Source organism: Rousettus aegyptiacus, unplaced genomic scaffold (genome assembly GCF_014176215.1).
Source record: "Rousettus aegyptiacus isolate mRouAeg1 unplaced genomic scaffold, mRouAeg1.p scaffold_m13_p_3, whole genome shotgun sequence".
NCBI classification, from domain to species: domain Eukaryota; kingdom Metazoa; phylum Chordata; class Mammalia; order Chiroptera; family Pteropodidae; genus Rousettus; species Rousettus aegyptiacus.
In genome coordinates this window covers 147755217-147777591 of record NW_023416306.1, presented here as the reverse complement: position 1 = coordinate 147777591, position 22375 = coordinate 147755217, and the positions used below count along the sequence as shown (strand labels likewise).

Below are 22375 nucleotides of genomic sequence, written 5' to 3'. Positions count from 1 at the left end.
TCAAATGATACAAATATGGTGTTAATAGATGCCTTTGCATAAATGTAATCCTTGTGTAAAAAAATCCAAATACAAATCAAACTCAAAAATTCGGCTCTAAGATGATTTGCAACACTGTTTATATGTTTCCTGCTAACTGCTTCTCTAGCTATGGCTGCCCTTCTTTCCTAAGGAGAAGAGAGTAACACTGTCTAAAGATAGACTTAGTAATGTATGCCCTGATGATCCAAACTCGTGTCAACCCCTCTAAGCACCTCTAGATCACAGCGAGCCAGCTCAGACTTTCACTCACAGACAGACTGTCCACTGATGGCACCTTAGCAGCAGCCTGGTTCCAGCACAAGCTTCATAAGGTTCCTCTGGCTTCATAAGTCACTGCAACAAAACCAATTTCCCTCATTCCAAATAAGACTGTTGAGCTTCTCTAAAAAAAAAAAAAGATCTATTGTTAACACGCTGACAAAACTTCAATCTATTCCAATATCTAAGCACAGGAAGAGATAGCAACAATCCCTGGGGATAAAGACTGCTCTTCGGAATGTGATCTTTTTTTTTAACTTTTGATACTCCATCTTTTCCAGAAAGGATTTAAAGAGACATCGGGCTAGTGAGTACAGCTTTGCCAGTTAATTGTTCTGATGTGCAGTTCCCTGCCCCAGACCCTGGGCATATCCTGGTTAGTGTTCCCCAGGGCCCTCAAATTACACTGCATTTCATACTACTCTAGGCTGAAAGCAAAGTGCTGCAAGATGGTCTCTTGATGCAGTGAGGCAAGTGCCATAAGAGATGCAGAGGAAGAATCCCTGCCCTCCTGACCCCTAACTTCCTAGAAGAGTCAAGATCTCCAACCAAGTTCAGTTTCTAAGCTTATCACTATTTCACACAGTTGTTACAAGGATTAAATGAGATAAGGAAAAGCCCTCACAGGCTAAGAATTACATATTAGTTCAATTGGATGAGGCATCTTTGTGGTTCTTCTCCTGCATGAGGAGGAAAAGTTCCTTTCTTTCCTTCCAGGTTTTTTAGCCAGTTAAACTGACTTCCCCTGGCAGCTGAGGCATAATATATGCCATCCTGGGCTAAGGAGAAGGGGTAAGTGTTAAGAGCTTCAAAGGGAAAGAAGACAATTCACATAAAGATGGGACGTGCAAATGTTTGGTAAACAAATGTTTGCCATGCCAGGCAGAGATAGAGCACCTCGGACTTTGAACAAACAGGACCCGCCAAGCTTCTTCCACCATAACCACACCTCACCCATACTCTGTAGTTATCTCTGGCAATAATTCTCTTCCTGGACCAGGACTTCTATCTGAATTTGGGAGTTAAAAAGAAGAAAAAAGCTCTTCCTGAGTGCGGGGTGAGGAGACTGACAAACAAAATGGGGGCAGTAAGACTCCCTCCCAGCAAGCTGTGCGGTTTCCGGACGGCCTTAGCTACAGTGTCCCAAGTGACCTTAGATAGTGTCCTATGTAACCTTAGATACAGCTGTTCTATGCAACCTGTACATTGTGACTGATTATAGTACCTGACCTTAGGCCACTATTATGCACCTTGTTGTAAGAACAGCCCCGCCTATGCAGGCTGTGGGGAGCTGAAGCTGTGCCTGTGCCTCGCTGTGTCCTGCTAAGCCTGAATAAAGCTGTATCGTATCCGCTAACAGCTCCTTGCATATTCTTCCAGCTGCCAGAACCATGTACTCCAAGCTTCGGTACCCCGAACCTGAAGAACACTGAGTCTTTTGGGCCTTGAATGCCTTCAGCTCAAAATAATCCACACGCCAAAGTAGCACATTTTCGGGAAGCTCGTTCTGAACCCCTTCACTTCCCACCCTACCCTTTTTCTTTTCCTTGAAATGGATGGTGTAACCTGAGACTTCCCCAAATCTGCTGATGACTATGTCATTTTTATAAAACCAGAGTTTTTGGTGAGAATGAGAAAGCACACACAGGCCCACTGATTTCTCACACAGAGCTTGAATTTTCTGCATTCTCTATTAAAGAATATAAAGGTGAGGCCATGTGGATGAAAAAAGGCTCTATAACAAACCTAACCAAAAGTAACCTTATAAGGTGATCTAACCAAAAATTCTTAACTGGGCGGGTCATGGTGGTTAGTCAGACCCCAGGCCTAAAAACATTTATCTTTGCCTCAAGCAAGCCCTGTCCATTGTTCTAGGACATCTAGGTTAACACACTTTTGAAATGCCAGAGTAATCCTTTCCAGACCTCTTTTCCACTCTCAAGGGAGCATATAATCTTGCTAACTACCCAATAACCCAATCAGAGAAATTCCCACCCCCTCAACCCCCACACCTACCCCACAGTCAGGCAATCTCCTTATTTCCCTCCTTAATTCCAAATATATAAAAGAAACTGCCAAACTGTCATTCTCCAGAGCATTTGAGATCTTGCTTCTCAGCAGTTGTTATCAGTTTGGCTCAAATAAACTCAAAACAAAAATTGCTACAGGTTTGGACATTTCTTACGTCTACAGCTAATTCTTGGAACACTAGTTCTCTGAAAGCACTAACCACAGTGCCATACCTTGCTGTGACTCATTGCTTGCCTTGCTGTGTAACTCAATTCTTGCATCACACAGGAAAGTGTTACCTACTTCTCTTTCTACTCAGTGGTTCTCGCCTCCAGGGGTGAGAGGGCCAGGAAGATTCCATCTTCTCTTCAAATCTGAGTATCACTCCACCTATTAATACACGCTACCAAGAGTTTGGTCATTAATAGGGAGGGGCAAGTAAATTTATTCAAAGATTATTTAGACCAAAGTAATCCCTTAGAGTCTGGGCCTCGAAATTGTGCAATTTTGAATATTGAAGAAAATAATGAAACATCTGTCTAAAGTAACTAGAGGTCAGCCTTAAAGCAGTCATCATTAGCTACTCAGGTCCTGGTTCAAAAACAAGTATGTTTCAAAAAGGAAGGCAATAACTGGCTATTACCACCTTCTAACATTTAGTTTAAATAAGTTCTTGACTGGTAGCCAAACACGTTGTGAGAGTTAAATAATTTAATATATGAGTTATTCTTGGAGTCATACATTCTTTAAAATCTGGGAAACCAGATGGCTTCCAAGGAGTAAATCATCTTGAAAGGAAATAGTGCTCTGGGAAAATCCGATGGGTCACAATATGAATGAAGTGTGGATGAAAAGGGGACTCTAATAAATCTCACAAGTCCAGTGACTGAAAGTAACCTCACAGGTTGAGCTGATCATAAAGCACTAACTGGGCAGGTAATGGTGGGTAGTGTCCCCTGCCTCCCTTCCCCCTCTAATTTCTACTTTAAGTAAAAGGTTTATCTTTGCCTTACGCAAGCACTATCCATTGTTTTGTGCATCTAGGTTTCCACACACTTAAAATGCTAGAGGAATACACTTTTCAAACACCTCGGGGCACTACCACCCTCAAGAGAGCACATAATCTTAACTATCCTGTAATCTGATTCCCGCTTTGCTTCCTCCTAACTTCCTGTCATCTTCATTACTTCCTTCCTTAATTCCAAATGTATAAAAGAAACTGCAAAACCATCATTCTCAGGAGCATTTTCTCAATCTGTTGAGATCTTGTTTCCAGGGATGTCCTGGATGGCTCAGTAGGGGGTTCAGAACATGCCACCCCAAGAAGTGCCTCAGTGGTATGTGCGGTTTTGTGCTAAAGGCAACTTTAGCTACACTCAAGAGGTAATTCTGTCCCTCCCTGAACTACCTAGAAGAATTTGAATTGGAGGTCTTCCCTATAATAAAGGATTATCAGAGAGAACCTCTTTTGACCTACCTATAAGGGGCAAACCGCTATGTACTAAACCTCTGCTCTTTTTATCATCCAGGAATGACCCTTTGAGGTCCCCAAGGCACCTTACCTCATCCCTAGCTCAGAATGTCTTTTATATCCATTTTCCCTGTCTTTGGACCTCTCTTATTTATGGGTTCCCATATACATGTATGTAATTAAATTTAGTTATTTTCTCTTGCTAATCTATCTCATGTCTATTTGATTATTAGATCAGCCGAAAGAACCTTTAAGGTATAGGATAGCTTCTTTCTCCCCTACAGCTCAAATAAATTCAGAAAAATTTTCTATAGGCTTGGACAGTCTTGTGCCAACAGAAGTCATAGGAGAAATCTAAGATGTATTGGGGAGGAAAAAGTCCCTCTACCTTTCAAGGTTCTTCTGACTGGTCTAATAATCAAATTGACAGGATTCAGATTAGCAGGAGAAAAACAAAGTTTAGTAACACATATACCTCTTGTACACATGAGAGAGACCCAGGAACACTGGCTTCTGCCATAATGGCAGAGGCCATTACCTTACATACCACCTTCAGCTGAAGATAAAAGATGTTGGGGATGGAGAGTCAATTGTGAGAGATTACCTTGAAAAGCACAGTAACCGAGGGTAAGATTGTTATAGATTTAAGTCCCTACCTTCTATATTGAGATTGAATACAGCTCTACTACGTGAGGGAAACAAATGAAGATTTCCCTTACAAATGTAAATGTCCTTTTACAAAAGGTAACTTCTTCTACTCAGCTTCTCTCATGCCTGCCATTTCTTAAAATTAACCAGTCTAAAATAATCAGTATCTCAAAGAGGCATCTTTTCGGGTGGCAAACTCTGCTCCTCTTCAGATTCTTTGCCCCACTTCTTCTTCGGTGAAAGCTGTGTGCTTAATGTGTGCCTGGCACTCTGTTAAGGTATGGCTGCAGACTTCAAGGAGCTCACACAGCCTGATGAGCAGTCATGGAAAGTGCAATCCAGTGCTAATTGCTATGATGCAGTTGTGCACAGGGTGTGTTGGGAACAGAGGAAAGTGTTGACTAAGACCTAGGAAGAGCCCGGAGGACTTCTCAGAAGAGGCAATATCTGAATCTTGAAGATTTCGGCCAGGAATCAAAGGGGAAATGGGAAAGGCTTAACAAGCAGAAGAGGCACATATAGTCTTTGGCCCTAATAGAACAATTCACAATCATCCCCCCGGCCCCAAAATTCATTCAAGAGGACTGTGGAGACAGGAGGCAGTAGGAGGGGGCAGGGCCTAGATCCCAGAAGCACTAAGGAGCTACTAAGGTTTTCCAGTCAGGAAGTGGCAAATCAAATCTCTGCAGATCTAGTGCCCTGGTGTCTTTTGGGAAATGGACCGGCCTGAAGAAGAGCAGCTCCATAAAGGGGCAGTAAAAGAGAACTGAGAGATTCCAGCAATACTTAGAAGGGATGTGGAGGAGAGAGAGTGGGTCTGCTCTCCAGCTTTCTGGCTCGGTCACTAGATGAGAAAGACAAAGGGGAAGGGAGTGGTGATCATAAGTTCAGTTTTGGATATGTTAGCATGGGAGTGTTGGAGACTATCCTTTGGGAAAATACATGGAAACAAGATAATGAATCAAATCTAGGCAATATTCAATGGCCGATAACATCACTTCTGATGGAAATGTATACTGCTACCTATGAAGAATTGCCAGACAAAAAAAATTGAACCTAAATCTGACCAAGGATCTAGGTCCAATTACCAATATACATGAAATAGAGGACAAAAGACATGTCATAGGATGACATAGGAATGCAATCTGCAAAATCCAAACAAAGATTCTGCAGACAAAAGACCTAGTTTCTTCAACAAATAAACTGCAAGGAGGAAGTAAATAATAAACAGGAGAGGCCTATAAAGGACTTAAGAGATATCAATCAATAGAGACCTTACCTGGATCCCAACTCAAACTAAAAAATAAACATAAAAAGTGTTAAGTCAATAGGACAGTATGAACATTAACTGGTGTTGAGGGTAGATACAAATAGAAAAGACTTGCCCCTGTTGAAAATAAGGAAATAGACTTATCCCCTCTTTTATTTCGGAATTTCTTTCTTTGTCCTCTTCAAATGTATGTAAATCTTTATAATGACTACATAAGTCTCCGGTCTCACAACCCAGGAACATTTCCTCAAAGACCTAGAACCAGCTCTTTGAAATGCAAACATCTAGGGCCCTGACCACCCAGTTCCTGTGGGAGAGTACCTAGCTACCTTCTGTGGGCAGCTACCTTCTGTGGGCACTGGTGGTGATCGCCTTGCTGCAATCTGCAAAACTACCTCCTGCGTTAAGACATGAGAAGCCTATTTCCCCTCCAAAACAAGCTAATCAACTAAAGCAGGTTGCCACTCCAATTTCCATGACAAAGTTAGGGTGAGCTATATGTGACAAAAGGTACTGTCAAGTCCTCTTACTGGAAGATTAGTTATTTATCTTGAAAATATGTAATGGGTTGCACCCCTTTGGCTATATAAAAGGATGAGATTCATCTTTGCAATCTCTTAGCAAATTGCCTGATTTAATGCTTATTCAATAATAAACTTTTCTTTTTCTACCTCTGTGGAGGTTTTCTCGGGAGATTTTTTAAAATACATTTCTCCAACACTGGGTATTTGATGTTAACTTATTTTAGGTGTGATAATGGTACTGTGTATAAGTTTTTTTAATTCTTGTATTTTGAAGATATATAATACAATATTTGCAGATGAACCAATATGATGTTTGATTTGTTTCAAAAGGTATGGAGCTGCTCATATTACACCTTCTCATTGAGGCCTATCTGCATGTGTAATGCTTACCCTTTCCTCAATAAGTGCTGTCCCCCCATCCCTTGCTTTCATTTACTCTAGCACTCATTACCATCTGATAGCCTATTCATTTTATTCTGTCTCCTTTAAACCACCCCTCATTGAAATGAGAGTTCCATGATAATAGGGATGTTTATTCACTATTGTATTCTCAGTATTAGAATTTAGTAGTGCGAGTTTTTTGAATATACAAATTATTGAATGAATAAACATGTTATAGTTTTTAATGACTAAAAGCTGCTCCTAAGAAAAATAAACCTGAAAATGTTTAAACAGTTTTGATGCATACTTTATATAATTCATATTTTAAGTTCAATGAGTTTTGGCAAATATATACAGTCCTGTAACTGCTACCATGCTTAAAATACAGAACATTTAAATGATTTTTAAGTCACAGTTAACACATTAAATTAGATCTGTTAACTACAGTCAGGTAGGCCTGGAACTTGAAGATATCTTTAATTAAAACTTTAGGCTGCTGTTTTCAGAAGTCATATTAAGGAACATGATGGTTCAAAAATCAAAGCACCAAGAGAACAAGGAGTTACTAAAATCGAAATAAAGTAAAATATAGTCCTAAATTAACTAAAGCCCAAAAAACTGTAACCTAATGAATTACATTAACTTTCAAGTAGATTGTATCAAGTGCTGGGGGTGGGTGGCAAACAAAAGAACAAGAACTTATTAACAAGGGTTTGGGGAGAGAGGGCTTTGAAGATTCCAACTCACAATTTATTTCTCACTGGATAAACTGTTTTAGCATCAGTCAGGATCTTTAAGCTTCAGGTAACAGAAACGTGTTCTGGCTAATTCCATCAGAAAAACATTCTGCTCAATATATGTAATTCCCAGACTTTTCAATTAAGAAGGAAAAATCTGGTTTAAAGACCACATTGCCAGAAGTAATGGCCCCAACAGTCACACTGCAGAGTAGTGTAGTGAAGATATTATTGCTGTTGTTACCTCCACTACTAGGGAGAAGCACTGCAGCTCGCATGGCTGCTCCCACTGACACTGGACAGAAGCTACTGCTCAACTGCTGCCACCAGTGCCCGTCACAAAATGAGTTCTGTGCTGCCCCTTCCCCTTGAATTTCAAATCAAAGTTTGGAATGGGCACTTCAGTTGGTGGGGCCTAGGTTAAAGGTCCACACCCCTAGCTGCAATGAAAATGAGGTGGAATGTGGATGGAAATAAGTCTAAAGAGGTAGATATGGGTCAAATTATCCTATTGGTTGTTAAATGTAGAACACATACCACTAGCTGTTGAAGGACAAATAACAAAATGTAAAACTATTAAAAATGTATTAGAAAAATGTATCTAGCATAAGCCTGAGATTTCATTGTTTATTGTAGGGGCGGGTTACATTTTAAAAGTATGATGCTAATTAAAAAATAAAAACCAAAATAAATATGACAAATTAGATGGTATATGACTCTAAATTTTCTCTTATTAATCTAAATTTTTTGGAAGAGCACATGACCGAACTCTGTAGAGATCTGAGAGTACAACTAGGCAAGAATTCTTACCTTTGCCAGCTCATTCTAGAGGTCCCAGGATCTTTCTACTGCAGGAGTTTTGGCATAAGCAGTGTCCAACCAGTAAGGCATCCTATTCATGATGCCAAATGTAGGGGAAGAAAACACTTTTCTCTACCCTCAAGGTTCTTTTGGCTGATCTAATAATCAAATACCCTTGGTCATATACTCCTCCAATAAACTGAAGAAGAGAGAAGAATCCTTAACTAATTTTACAAGGCCAACATTATGTTGACATCAAAACCAGGCAAGGACAACACAAAAAAAATTTGTAAGCCACTATCTTTCATGAACATAGATGCAAAAATTCTCAACAAAATACTAGCAAATCAAAAACAAAAATACATTAAAAAGATAATAATACACACAATCAAGTGGGGTTCATTCAAGAGCTGCAAGGATGGTTCAACATAAGCAAGTCAATTAATGTGATACACCACATTAACAAAATAAAAGTCACATCACATCAATAGATGCAGAAAAAGCATTTAACAAGGTACAACATACATTTATGATTAAGACACTCAATAAAATGGATATAGAAGAAAAGTACCTCAATATAACAAAGTCTACAACTGACAGATCCTCAGCTAACATTATACTCAATGGTGAAAATCTGAAAGTTTTTCCTCTAAGATCAGGAACAAGACAAGGATGCCCACTCACACCACTGTTATTCAACATGGTATGGGAAGTCCTAGCCAAAGCAATCAGGCAAGAGAAAGAAAAGGCATCCAAACTGGGAATAAAGTAAAATTATCACTACTTGCAGATGACATGATTCTATATATAGGAAACCCTAAAGACGCCACCAAAAGACTATTAGAAACAATAAATAAAAACAGTAAAGTTGCAGTATACAAAAATCAATATTCAAAAATATGCTGCATTCCTATATACTAACAATGAAATATTGGGAAAAGATATGAAGAAAACAATTCCATTTGCGATTGCAACAAAAAGGATAAAGTACTTAGGAATAAACGTAACAAAGGAAGTGAAAGACCTATACACTGAAAACTACAAGACATTGTTGAAAGAAATTAAAGACAAAGAAATAGCCATTCTATGTTCATGGGTTAGAAGAATTAACATAGTTAAAATGGCCATATTACCTAAAACAACATACAGACTTAATGCAATCCCCATCAATGGCATTTTTCAAAGAAATAGAACAAAAAATTCTCAACTTTGTATGGAGCCACAAAAGACACCGAATAGCCAAAGCATCCTGAGAAAAATGAACAAAGGTGGAGGTATCATACTCCTTGACTTCAAATTATCTACAAAGCTACAATAATCAAAATACTATCATATTGACAGAAAAAAAGACATACATACCAATGGAATAGAATTGAGAGCCCGGAAATAAACCCACAAATACATGGGCAACTAATTTTTGACAAAAGAGCCCCAAACCATTCAATAGAGAAAGGAAAGTTTCTTCAATCAATGGTATTGGGAAAACTGGAAAGTCACACGCCAAAAAATGAAACTAGACTGTTATCTAACGCGATATACAAAAATTAACTCAAAATGGATTAAAGACTTGAATATAAAATGTGAAACAATAAAATACATAGAAGAAAACATAGGCACTAAACTTAGGGATCTTGGTCTCAGAGGAGTTTCTGTGAACTTGACCCCAATGCAAGGGAAGTAAAAGCAAAAATAAATGAAGGGGAGTGTATAAAACCAAAAAGCTTCTGCACAGCAAAAGAAACTAATAACAAAACAAAAAGGCAACCAACCAGATAAGATATCTACAAACAATATCTCTGATAGGGGGCCAATATCCAAAATATATGAAGAACTTTACAACTTAACAAAAAAACAATCCAATTAAAAGATGGACACAGAACCTAAAAAGACATTTTCTCCAAGAAAATATATAGATGGCCAATAGATATATGAAAAGATGTTCAACCGCACTAGCTATAAGGGAAATGCAAATCAAAACCATAATGAGATATCACTTTATATCTGTTAGAATGGCTACTATCAATAAGACAAGAAATAAGTGTTGGAGAGAATGTGGAGAAAAGAGAACCATAATACACTGCTGGTGGGAATGTAAATTGATGTAGCTGCTACGGAGAACAGTATGGAGGTTCCTCAAAAAATTAAGAATAGAGCCAGCATAAGACCCAGCAATCCCTCTTCTGGGTATTTACCTCCAAAATTTGAAAACACTTATGCATAAAAATATACGTACCCCTAGGTTGACTGCAGCATTATTTGCAATAATCAAGAGATGGAAACAACCTGTCTTTGACAGATGACTGAATAAAGAAGACATGGTACATATATATAATGGAATACTACTCAGTCATAAAAAATGATGACATATTACTATTTGTGACTACATGGATAAATCTTGAGAGTACCACGCTAAGTGAAATAAGTCAGATGGAAAAGGACAACCACATGTGATCTCATTCATATGTGGACTATAAAACAGAAAGCAGCAAATGAATAAACAAAAACAAACAAACTCAGACACAAACAACAGTATGGTGGTTGCCAGTGAGGAAGAGTGGTGGGGGGAAAGATGAAGAGGGTAAAGTGGGTCAAATATATGGTGACGGAAGGAGACTGATTTGAGAGTGGTGCCTACATAATGCAATATATAGATGTTGTAATATAGAACTGTACCCCTGAAACTTATATAATGTTATTAACCAGTTACCTCAATACATTTAATTAAATAAAAAAAATTTAAAAACAAAGGTATGAAAGTTTAAAGCCAATTTAAAAAACACCAAAATAAATAATATGGCAAATTCTATGGTATATGACAAGACTGAGAAGCATGGATGCATGCAAAGAAAGCCATGGAAAGACTTTTAAGCAAAGGAGAAATATCATCTTAGATCATTCTGGTGGCAGTGAAGAATGTGATCCTGTAAGGCAAAAATGGGACAAGAGATACCTTTGGAAGGTTGCAGCCAGGTGTGAGGAGGACAGAACTAGGACTCTAATCATGTAGGAGGGAAAATCAGCAAGACTTTATGATCAGCAGATATGAGACAAAAGAAGAAAAAAGTTGTGATGGTCTTACAGTTTGACTTGATAAACTAGACAATGAATGATAGTGTGAAAACGATGGGAAGATAGGAGGAAAAGATCCCACAAAGGAGTCCAGGAAGGACCAGTCAATAAAGGAAGGAGACTCAGGGGAGAGTAGTCTTGGCTAACAGAGAGTATTTCAAAAACAAAGTGGTCAGTTGTGCAATAGAGACATCCAGCAAAATAAAGGCTGACAAATCAGTGAGCTTGCTCAAGATAGTTTCTGTGGAATGAAGGCTGAAGCATCACTATCATACAAATAAACTCATGATTGCTAACATTCTCTACCAACCACAGAAAGGAAATACAGATCCCTGAACTCACAATACCTCATGTTTAAACGACTCTTTCAGTTCTTGTTGAAGCAGACCAGATTCTTGGGTCTCAACCAAAGAGATCCCTGTTTTTAGATGGAACACCAATGAAATAAGAGAGAATAAATGACCCAAATGTGTCAGAAGAGCTCCCAAATGGTTTCCTGAACTACAGGACTCTTGGATTGGTCATTGGCACATTAGATAGTTGTGCCAGAGGCTGTCGCCTTTTCAGTACAACGGCTGGGTCAAATGACCATAATTTCGAGAGAGCTCTTTAAACTAATCTCAGCTACCTTTTCCCACAAAACACTCATGCTCCTTCCAAAGAAAGGACAGCCTTCCCTTGCTATCAGAGCTAATCAGGAGCATAAGCACTACATCTGAACCTCACCAGAGCAACCACCTTTTTATTTTTCTCTGAGATTCTCTTATTTTGATGAGGTTCTCAAAGTAAGTGGTTACTTGAGAGATGAACCCATTGAGTGTCCTTACTAAGCCCAGACACGTCAAATATATTCATTCAAGAAAACAGGCAGTTTAACTGATGCCATGGCAACATTGACAGCCTGCGATATCAGAGCAGAAGGCAAAAAACAAAGGGATTTGTGAAAGTTACCTTTCTGTGGGTCTCTTGAAATTTGACCCATGCTGGTTATTGGAAAGTGCTCAAAGGACTTATTTTGGTACTATTTCAGAGCAATTGAAACTTCTCTTTGTACTTTTCTCTAACATGTTCCTGGAGATTAGCCCAGCCACATGCTGGAAATCTGCTGAGTGCCACAATCTTATTAATATGCAATGAGATTCTATTTCAGACTGCTGGCGATATTGGGCAATCAATCAGCTACAGGGTGAAGATATAAATTGTAAAACTAGAACTAAAAGCATTTTTAAAAAATGAAAGGGAAGACCAAATAAACTGAAGCTTCACCATCACTTTAGGTTAAGAGTTTACAGAGGAAGTGTTAGAAGGTATAGCTTTTAAGGGGGAATGGCTATTCCAGGTTGGAGTGGAAAAATACCAGGAGCTATGACAGGAAAGGAAGGATACTAAGCATGAGTAAGAGAGGTTGCTACAAATATGTCCCTCCCCATCATTCAGCAGCCTCAGATAAATATGTCTCCTTTGTAAGAGGCTGAAACTGATTCTTGTAAGGAGTCTCTTAAGACAGAATCCAACGGTGAGCAGGCAATTCGAGCAATACCATGCCCAGTTCATTGGATGGTTTATCCAGTATTTAAAAATAGTGATTATCAGAGATTGTTGTCTTTAGTGTAAAAATAATGCTTTTGAAAAGGCAGAATGTGTGTGGCTGATTTAAAAGGGCAGTATCCTCATTTAAAAGTGGAAATAAAAACCTCCCTGTGGGTAACTGTGACACATTAAGACTAAATCTTATCTTTCATTTTTGTTGGTGAAATTGGAGAGTAACTAAAATGGCTAAGAAAGAGACCTTATTGAAGAAAGAACTGCACTTATTTAACAAGAAAAATTTTGAGCATTAAACTGAAGATACCATATCCATGTGTAGCCAGAGCATATGAATCCATTATTCCTGTTTTGGAAGATTATCCACCTCTGGGATGGACTCAAAGATTAGCAGAGGAGGTTCAAAAGCAAGAATGAAAAAGAGATCTGCAGCTCCTCTAGAATCTGTTATTACTATCCCCAGGAGTCAGAGCTCCTTGCTGTCACATCTTCTGCACTTACAGCTCCAGAAGTTATGTGAATGATCCTAACATGAATAGAGGAGATAGCCCTGAACATGAACTCGAAACACCAGGGTTAGATATAAGAAAGAAACTTTCTACCATAAAAGTAATGAAATTTGGTGCCCTGTCACTAAAAGTAGTAGGGTTCTCTATTACTATATAAATGATATTTATCTGTGTCAGATTTACTTCTGGTTCTGTAAGTTTACAGTGCTATCCTAATTACAGGCTACAATTTTATTCTGATTACCTGGGGCATTTGTGAAAATGCACTTGTCTGGGTCCTACCTCTGTGCCAATAAACCAGATTCTTCACATAGAATCCGGTTTATTGGATTCTTTGTGAAGGAGCCTAGGAATCTGTATTTTTAACATGTAACTCGAGTGATGTTCATAATCAGGAAAGTTTGAAAAACTAATTTAAGGTTCTGATTATACTAATATAAAGCTATTAATCCTAGGGAAAAAATGAACGACTTGAAGAGAGGAAACTGGCTAGACTGATGAGTCATAAGCACCTGATGGCTGAGTTAGGAAAGCTAGAATTTTAGGGGGAAAGGTTGACCTGAGTAGTTAAGAGTTGGAGCTAGCATTCTTAGTACCACTTTGAAGTCATTAGCAGCTTATTCCAGGCCCTGCCTCACTCCAACTCCTTGCCTTCCATATACTCTTTATTGCAATAAGACTTTGCCTGAAGGCTGATAGCTGTTAAGCTGCAGATGGAATCCAAGGGAAGATGAGAGATACTTCTCAAGACATGTACAGCTGACAATGTGAGGTTCCTGGATATGAGAGAAAACTCTGAACTGGTCTGTTACCACCTTGCTCAGACAGCTCAGATCCAGCACTTACCCAAATTGGAGAGCCTTTTCATTAAGCCAGCTTCTCTTATAGCAGCAGGACCATATTCCACTCCTTTTCTTTTCTGTCACATAAATTACAGTGATATGTGAGGGAAGATGATTGAAAATAAGATCGCTATAGTTCACCAAAATAAAAATAAAAAAAATCTGCTATATTATACAGTGTCCCCCTTTTCTACAAGGGATACATACATCCAAGACCCCCAATGGATGCCTGAAATCACAGATAGTACAGGACTCTATACGTACCTATGTCAAAGTTTAATTTATAAATTAGGCACAGTAAGAGATTAACAATAATAATAAAATAGAATTATAGCAATAAAATAAAAGTGCTAGTTCAATGCACGCACTTTGATATCTCAGCAGCTACCTGATAATCAAGCCTGCTAAGTGACTAAGGGGTGAGTAGTGCATAGACTGGATACACTGGACAAAGGGATTATTTCCCTTCCTGCCAGGATGGAGGACTGCTCGAGATTTCATCACACTACTCAGAATACTGTGAAATTTAAAACATTATGAATTGTTTATTTCTGGAATTTTCCATCCAATATTTTCAGATCACAGTTGACTAACTGAAATCTCTGAAAGCAAAACCCAGGACTACCACTTAGTTCCCACTAGATAGATTCCCTCTGAAAACCTGTGACATTATCATTTTTACCTGAGGTCTGGTTATTTCAAACACTTGCAGGGGAGGGAAAAACAACAATCACTGAAATATCAACCTTCCAAGCCCCTTGTGGGAAGGGCAAACGGAGGCCAAGACAGGCTGGGCCAGGTGAGAATCTGATGGTTGCATGTGTGTAGCTGGCCGGGACCAGATCCCAGGCTTCTCTACCAGCGAGCTCTGCACGATGGCAGGTTTCTTTCATAGAAGAAAGAACAAAACAGCCCCTCCCCATTCTCCCGCCGCTAGAGCGGCTGGCGCCAATTTCCTTCCCAGTGAAAGCTCTTTTTGAGAAAGGATCCTGAATCCTTAGAGGTTGCTCTCTTTAACCCCCTCTCCCTCTGTTTTCCACCGGGGATTGATGCTAGTTTCTCTTCCTTCAGCCCCTCCACGGAATCTTCTTTCTCCTTCCCTCTCCTCCATCACCCCAAGTGGGAGCCACCACTTTCTCCTCCTGGGAAGGCCGCAGAAACCCGCACACAGGGTAGGGTGCCCAACATCCGCTCCCTCCTTCCCCATCTTCTAGCGGAGAAAATGCCACGTGCTCTCCCGGTGCCCAATCTCGGGAATGCACCAACCAACTCGTCCGTTTCTCCGTTTCTCCCCATCCTCTCTTCTCCCCTTTGTCCCTCCCTCCCTACCTCCGCTTTCTCTAGGTTCTCGAGGGGGACGGGAGGGGGGCGGGGATCCTACCCGACAGTGCCAGGTGCTAGTTCTCACCTGTCCCTGCGAGAATGGGGCTCCTATCACTGCCACGGAGTGGACGGACTTTTTCAGGGCGAAATTCACTTGCGTCCCGAAGAAACGCGAGAGGCTGCTTCTTAGGGACATGATGGGCAGCGCGGGACGTTGCCAAATAAGAGGCTGTTACGTGAGGCTCGCCGCCTTAAGTAAGCGCCGCCGCCGGCAGCTGCGGTTACCTACCCGAGCGCGAGCCGCACCGCGCAGCCCCGTGACGTCACAACCTCCTGGCCCCTCCCCGACCCCGCCGGCTTTGCCCCCAACCAGCCCTCCACACACCTTCCCGAAGGCCCCGTCCACTGTTCCTCCGAGCCTGGACACGCTTTCGCAACGTCACCCCTCCACTGAGCGGGCTCTCTCGCCGGGGACAAGCTGCCCCGGCTGACGCCATAAAGCCAATATCAGGGTCTGGCAATTAAGAGTGCAGTCAAGGACAGGTATGTCAATTCGCGAGGAGCGGCCGGCACCCGCAGTGTTCGCGAACTCGGTGAAGCACGCGAACCCGACACACAGACTCGCTGATAACCGAGTCTTCATACAAATGCACGCCCAGCAGATGGCAACTCTGAAGAAAGGCTAGCTGGACTGTGCTTGGTCTGGCCCGACTCTATGTAAGGGTCCTGCCAAGACCCAGACGGCATCCACCTGCTCCTCTCCATCTCAGAGCTCAAAGTCCAGCAAACACGCTTACCTTTGGGAATTGAAGGCTATGGGATCAAATACAGATTAGAGCTCTCTGGGCCAGCCATGTTAATAAAATCCCACCTGCTTTGGGGATTGCAGATGGGGAGATTAGGATTTACAAAACAATTACCTTCTAGGCATTTTCAATTCTTTACTTGAATACAGAGACGATAACTAACTTTCCCAAAATCACATAGCTTGTAAGTGGCAAATCTTTGTGACTCGACTCCAAACTCTTAACCATGAAATTATGGCTTGTAGGAATCTGGACGCCCTACCAAAATAAATTTTAATGTAAATACCTGAAAAATATTTCACTGATGCCAATTTACATGCTGCTTTCCAAAATATTGCAGAAGTCTCCATGGCAATATCATAACTCCAAGCAGCTTTGTAGTATAAGGCAGTTTATTTTTAGAGAATAAATTTTATACCTGTCTCCCTCTGCTGGTATAACAAAGAAATGTCATTGAACCCTTAGCAAAATAAACAAAAGGATAGATATTACTGTAAGGCAGTGGTTCTGAAACTGGTCCTGCACCAGCAGAGCCTACATTTGCATACTAATCAGAAATGCAAATAATTAGGGCCCTACCCCCAAACTTACTTAGTTACTCTGGAGGTGGGGCACCAGCACCTAAATTTTAATAAGCTCTCTGATGGGGGGGAGCTGTAGGGAACAGTAGGGGTGCAGCCAGGGCTGTAGTCACTGTCACACCCGTTCAGATTCTTGGACTTATTTTGGTACCTTTTTCTTGTCTATCACCACATCCAATTTTCCCTCCCTTTACTATGTTTTCGGAAGTCGGTACTGACATAGACTACCTCAGGCCTTCCCTGGACTATTACAAAAACGTCTTGTGTTTTGAGCACCTACTGTGAGTCACCAGTTTGGCCTTTCTAAATTAATCCTGCATGTCACTTTCAGTGGTTTTCCACTACTTATAGTTTAGTCAGAGGTAAATTACTTGTTTCACATTACAATGCATCACAGGAGTGAACATTAGATTGTTATTGTTATTATTGTTATTATTATCCATTAAAATTCAAATTATTACTTCTATATGTCTGAAACATTGTAAAGTTCATTAAAAAACTCCAAAGTTCAAATGACTGGTCTGTTTTTAATTTCAAAATAGGCATTTATTTTGTAAATAATTCATTAAAGATAAAATTCTAAGGTTACAAAAGTCATAAAATAATGGATTAAGTTTTAGACATTTACTTTAAAACTTGTATTCTGCTATGGCATAGCTCTAGGACCTTTCATCAGATCTAAATCAGCTTGTTCTGCTTTTCTTCATTTATAGGAGGACCTACAAACTCTGCCTCTTTAATTCAGTGGCTGCCAACACACACTCTCTCCCTTGAGAGGTTGTTGGGAGTGTGTGTTGCAGGGGTGAGTAGGTAAGACCCGATTATGGTGTTTGCCAATTTACATGGTAGAAATATTCCCCCACTGCTGATTTCAAGCTGCCATTGTGATGTCACTGAACATGGAGTTGAGAAAAGGTGTTCATTATATCATACTTCCACCATATAGATACAATCAGCATAAATAACCTCAAGAGCATAAATAATAGCAAATTATAGTAAAATAATTAGGCAATGATAAGTTTTAAGTGTATATTAGCTTTGTTTTTAATATAATTTACTTGTAAGTTTTACTGTAGGGGACAGAAGTTTCTCTTGAGCCTGCAGGGTCTCAGTTACCTTTAGCTCAAAATAATTTGTATACCATAGAGGCACATCTTGGGGTGGCTCATTCTGTTGTTGCCTGTGCAGACTGCACCACCCCAAAGAAAGGCAGAGTGGAGGAGGCTGCCTGTCAACCAACTATAGGCACTTTGTGGCTTGGGTGAAGGTGAGATCTTCAAGTGGCTCATTCTGAATTCCTACAGTTAACTCCTCTGAAAATTCCCTGGATGCCTCACATTGGGTTGATCAGTTGTTCTATATCTCAGTAAACCAGTCTCATTCTTAAGAAAAGTTTAGTTAAACAGTTAAGTCTCGTTTCAGGAAGCAGTAATGACGGTGGGTTCCCAAGGTTAAGCCTATGTTGCAAGCAATCAGGTATTTAATAAAAGGCATCTCTAAGGAAACAAAAGAAAAACAAAGGTTTAATGATCGAAGCAGACTATCACCTTGGTTTCTGGGTTCTGAAGGCAGGCAGTCAAAATTCCTAGATGTCTGTCTTGAATCATCTTCAGATGGAGTAAAGACAGGCAGTCTGGTAGATTATTTTGGTCTTCAGTTTAAATGTCGCTGGTGATCTTTCTGTAACAGGCACAAAGATTGTCCATATATGAGCTGTTGTGATTTCTCTGAAATTTGTATCAAGTCATCTCATTTCAGTTTGCTTGGCTTTGGGAAAAGGGCAGTCTTAGTTAAAGATTCCAACTCAAGGATGGGAGAAAAATTGGAAACATTAGTTTGGAAAGTCATAGCCAGATATTAGAGGAAACTAGAATTCAGGAATCAGTCCAGTTTACAAGTTAAAAAAAAAAAAAAACTCAGAAGACAATGAACAACAGGATAGTTATCAGGATGTGTTCTCTTGAGGTGGTTAAGCTTCTGAGGGATCTGAAAAGAGGCCTTTCTAAGGTATGTTAACCTAGATGCACAAAAACAATGGACAGGGAGTGTTTAAGATACAGATAAGCCTTTTACTAAAGAAGCTATAGGCCTGGGGCATGACTACTCACTGTGACCTACCCAGATCAGATCACCCTGTGAGGTTACTTTTGGTCAGATTTATTATAGAACTCTCTTTTTTATTCACAATACTATGACTAATAATCTTTTTAAGTGCAAAAATTAAGACATGATGAGACAGTATAATTTAAAATTGAAAGGACTTTGTATAATTTTTTCTCATTCAAAAATTTTCTATATTAGATAATCTTTTTTAACAATAAAGACATTAAAACAAAAGAACCCAAATACTTGGGAAAATGATTTGTTTAGGTGGCAGGATTACACATGTATACTTCAAATAAAATTTCAATTTGATGTTGGTAAAATAATAAACAACTTATTAAAAATGGACAGGCTACAGCCATGCCACCCTGAACACACCTGATATCGGCTGATCTCGGAAGCTAGGCAGGGTCAGCCCTGGTTAGTACTTGCATGGGAGACCGCCTAGGAAGACTGGGTGCTGTAGGTGGAAAAAATATATAAATAAATAAAAATTAAAAGAATAAAAATGGACAGGTAATAAAGTTTACAATATATATAATTTATAAGAGTATCAAGAACATCAAATAACCTAGAAATACATCTAATGAAAGCTGTGCAAGACAAGTAGAAAATACTGCTAAGAGAAATTAGGGAAGACCTAAATAAATGTAGAGATATATCAGGTTTATGGGCTGGAAGACTCAACATAGTTAAGATGTCAGTTCTCTCTAAATTAATAGATTCAATGAAATCCAACCAGGATTTTTGGTAAAATACAAAGAACCAATCTTGAAGAAAAAGAACAAAGTTGGAAGACAACACTATGAGACATCAAAACCTACTATAAAGCTATGGCAATTGATACAGGTTGATCTTGTCACAAGGAAAAACGAAATAGACCAACAGAACATAAAATGGTCTGGAAACAGACTGACTCAAATGTAGTCATTTGATTTACAACAAAGGCACCACTGTAATCAGTAGGAGAAAGGATGGTCTTTTTAACAAATGCTGTTAGGAAACAAAAAGAACCTTGACTCTTACCTCATATCAAACAAAAATTAATTCAAAATGGATCACGGGCCTAAATATGAAAAGTAAAACAATAAAGCTTTTAGGAAAAAAAATAAATAGAATATTTTCATGAACTTGAGGCAGGCAATGTTTTTTAAACAGGACACAAAACAGCACTAACCAAAAAGAAAAACCTGATACATCAGACTTCATTAAAATTAGAACCTCTGTTCATCAAAGGACACCTTTAAGAGTATGAAAAGGTAAGGCATAGACTGTACATTTTACTGCATGGATGATAATATCTCACTAAAAAAATTTTTTTTAATGGATAGATGATGAAAATTCTGCTTCTGAAAGATGGAATAGACATACTTTCCCTCATCCTTTCCACTAAGAACAGCTAAAACTTTTGGTCATTTTATATAAAACAAACATAAGACGACTATGGAAAGTAGAGAGGAAGGAGACTGGCCAGGGATCAAGGAATGATCCCGTGGTGTATTCCCTGAGTTTTCTTTTTGCCTCAGACATCCCAGACTGGGTGCTGGAGAAGAGAGCAACCAGAAAAGCTCTACAGAAACCTGCCATCTCTACCTAAAGGACAAAGTAAGGAGCAGCCTAGGAAAACAGAAAACTTTTAGACACTAACTACTTCACTCCAGCAAAACACTGCTGGAAAAACTGCAGCCCCACCCTCAACCCCGTCAGCAAAGGCCACTTGAGGAACCTAGATTTCTACTGTTCCCAGGCTGTAAAGAGGCACCTTATCTTGGGGAGGTATCAGAGAAGGCTGAGTGATGAACAGGACTTTCAGCCCTGCTGAGTGGTAATAGCTTCCCCCAGTGCCAAACAATGGGGAATATGGGGGAAGCCTGGAATTCCACCTCTATACAGAAGTTACAGGAAACACCTCCCTACCAGGTGTCAATGGAAGCCAAGTGGAGAATTTCGACTTCCACCTCTATTTTGCAGTAATGTAGATGTGCTCTTTTTCCTCCCCTGGAACAGTCAGAGTCAGTGAAGGCCTGTTATAACAGAAAATTTAAATAAGATCCAGAACCATAATACCAAAATGTCCAGGCTTCAATCAAAAATCATTTATCATTCCAAGAACCACAAAAGTCTCAACTCGAATGACAATAGACAACGAACAGATGCCAGCACTGAGGTGATACAGATGTTAGAGTTGTCTGTTTAGGATTTTAAAGCAGCCATCATAAATTGCTTCAACAAGCAATTACAAAGACATTCCATACAAATGAAAAAAAAATCTTTGTAAAAAATAGGAGATATTAAGATGAACCAAGTGGAAATTTTAGAATGAAAAAAATATAATAACTGGAAAAAAAAAAAAAAACCTCAGTGTATGGGCTCAACAACAGAATGGAGAAGACACAAGAAAGAGTCAGTGACCTTTAAGATAGAACAATAGAAATTACCCAATCTGATCAACAGAGAGAAAACAGACTTGGCAGGGTGGAGGGCAATGATGAACCTCTGAGCTTCAGGGACCTGTGGTACTATCACAAACCAACAAACAAACAAAAATATCTAACAATAGCGTCATTTGAATCCCAGAAGGAGGGTGAGGCTGTAGAAGAAGAAGGAAGAAGAAGAAGAAGAAGAAGAAGAAGAAGAAGAAGAAGAAGAAGAAGAAGAAGAAGAAGAAGAAGAAGAAGAAGAAGAAGAAGAAGAAGAAACAATGGTTTAAAATTACCCAAATTTAGCAAAATATAAACTTAACAGATTCAAGAAGTTGAGCAAAACCCAAACAAGGTGAACCCAAAGAAAATCATACCAAGGTATATAATAGTCAAACTTCTGAAACCTAAAGACAAAGAAAAAGAGCTTGAAAGCAATGATGAAGAAACCATACCTTACCTATAAAGCAAAATAATTCAAATGACAGAGATTTCCAATCAGAAACCATGGAGGCTACAAGCAAGTGCACAATATTTTCCAAGTGCGAAAGAAAGCTGTCAACTCGGAATTCTATATCCAGTGACAATGTCCTTCAGAAATGAAGGGAAAATCAAGACACTCTCAGATGAAGGAAAACTAAGAGAATTCATCACCAGCAGACCCACCTTAAAAAAATGGACAGAAAGAAAATGATAAAAGAAGGAATTTTGGAACATCAAAAAGGAAGAAAGAACAATGGAAAGAGAAAATATGAGTAAACACAATAGACTTCGCTTGAGTTTTCTAATTATGTTCGAAGTGAAAATTATGTCATTGTCTGATGTGGGTCTTGATAAATGTAGAGGAAATATTATAAATTATAAATGAGGGAAGGGTAAAGGGACATAAAGGGAGGCAAGATATCTATACTTAGCTTGAATTGGTAAAATGTTGGTACCAGTAGACAGTGGTAAGTTGTTGTGAGGTAACAGAAAATACATATTGGTCTCCGCTTCCTGGTTCCTAGCAGAGCTTCTAAAACCCTTGTAATTTCC

General features: G+C 39.4%; 1 protein-coding gene across 2 annotated transcripts in view; it reads right to left on the bottom strand.

The window, feature by feature from the left end:
* Positions 1-15737, bottom strand: part of ARG2 (arginase 2) — a 29918-nt gene extending 14181 nt beyond the window's left edge. The window contains exons 1-2 of one of the 2 annotated variants that reach the window (XM_016131295.2): positions 15516-15737; positions 14112-14184 (exon numbers count right to left, since the gene is read on the bottom strand). In XM_016131295.2, coding sequence (XP_015986781.2) covers positions 14112-14184; positions 15516-15626 — 184 coding nt within the window. In that variant the 5' untranslated portion in view covers positions 15627-15737. The remainder of the gene's footprint in view (positions 1-14111; positions 14185-15515) is intronic. The other variant, XM_016131294.2, reaches the window with a different exon arrangement.
* Positions 15738-22375: the final 6638 nt, after the last annotated feature.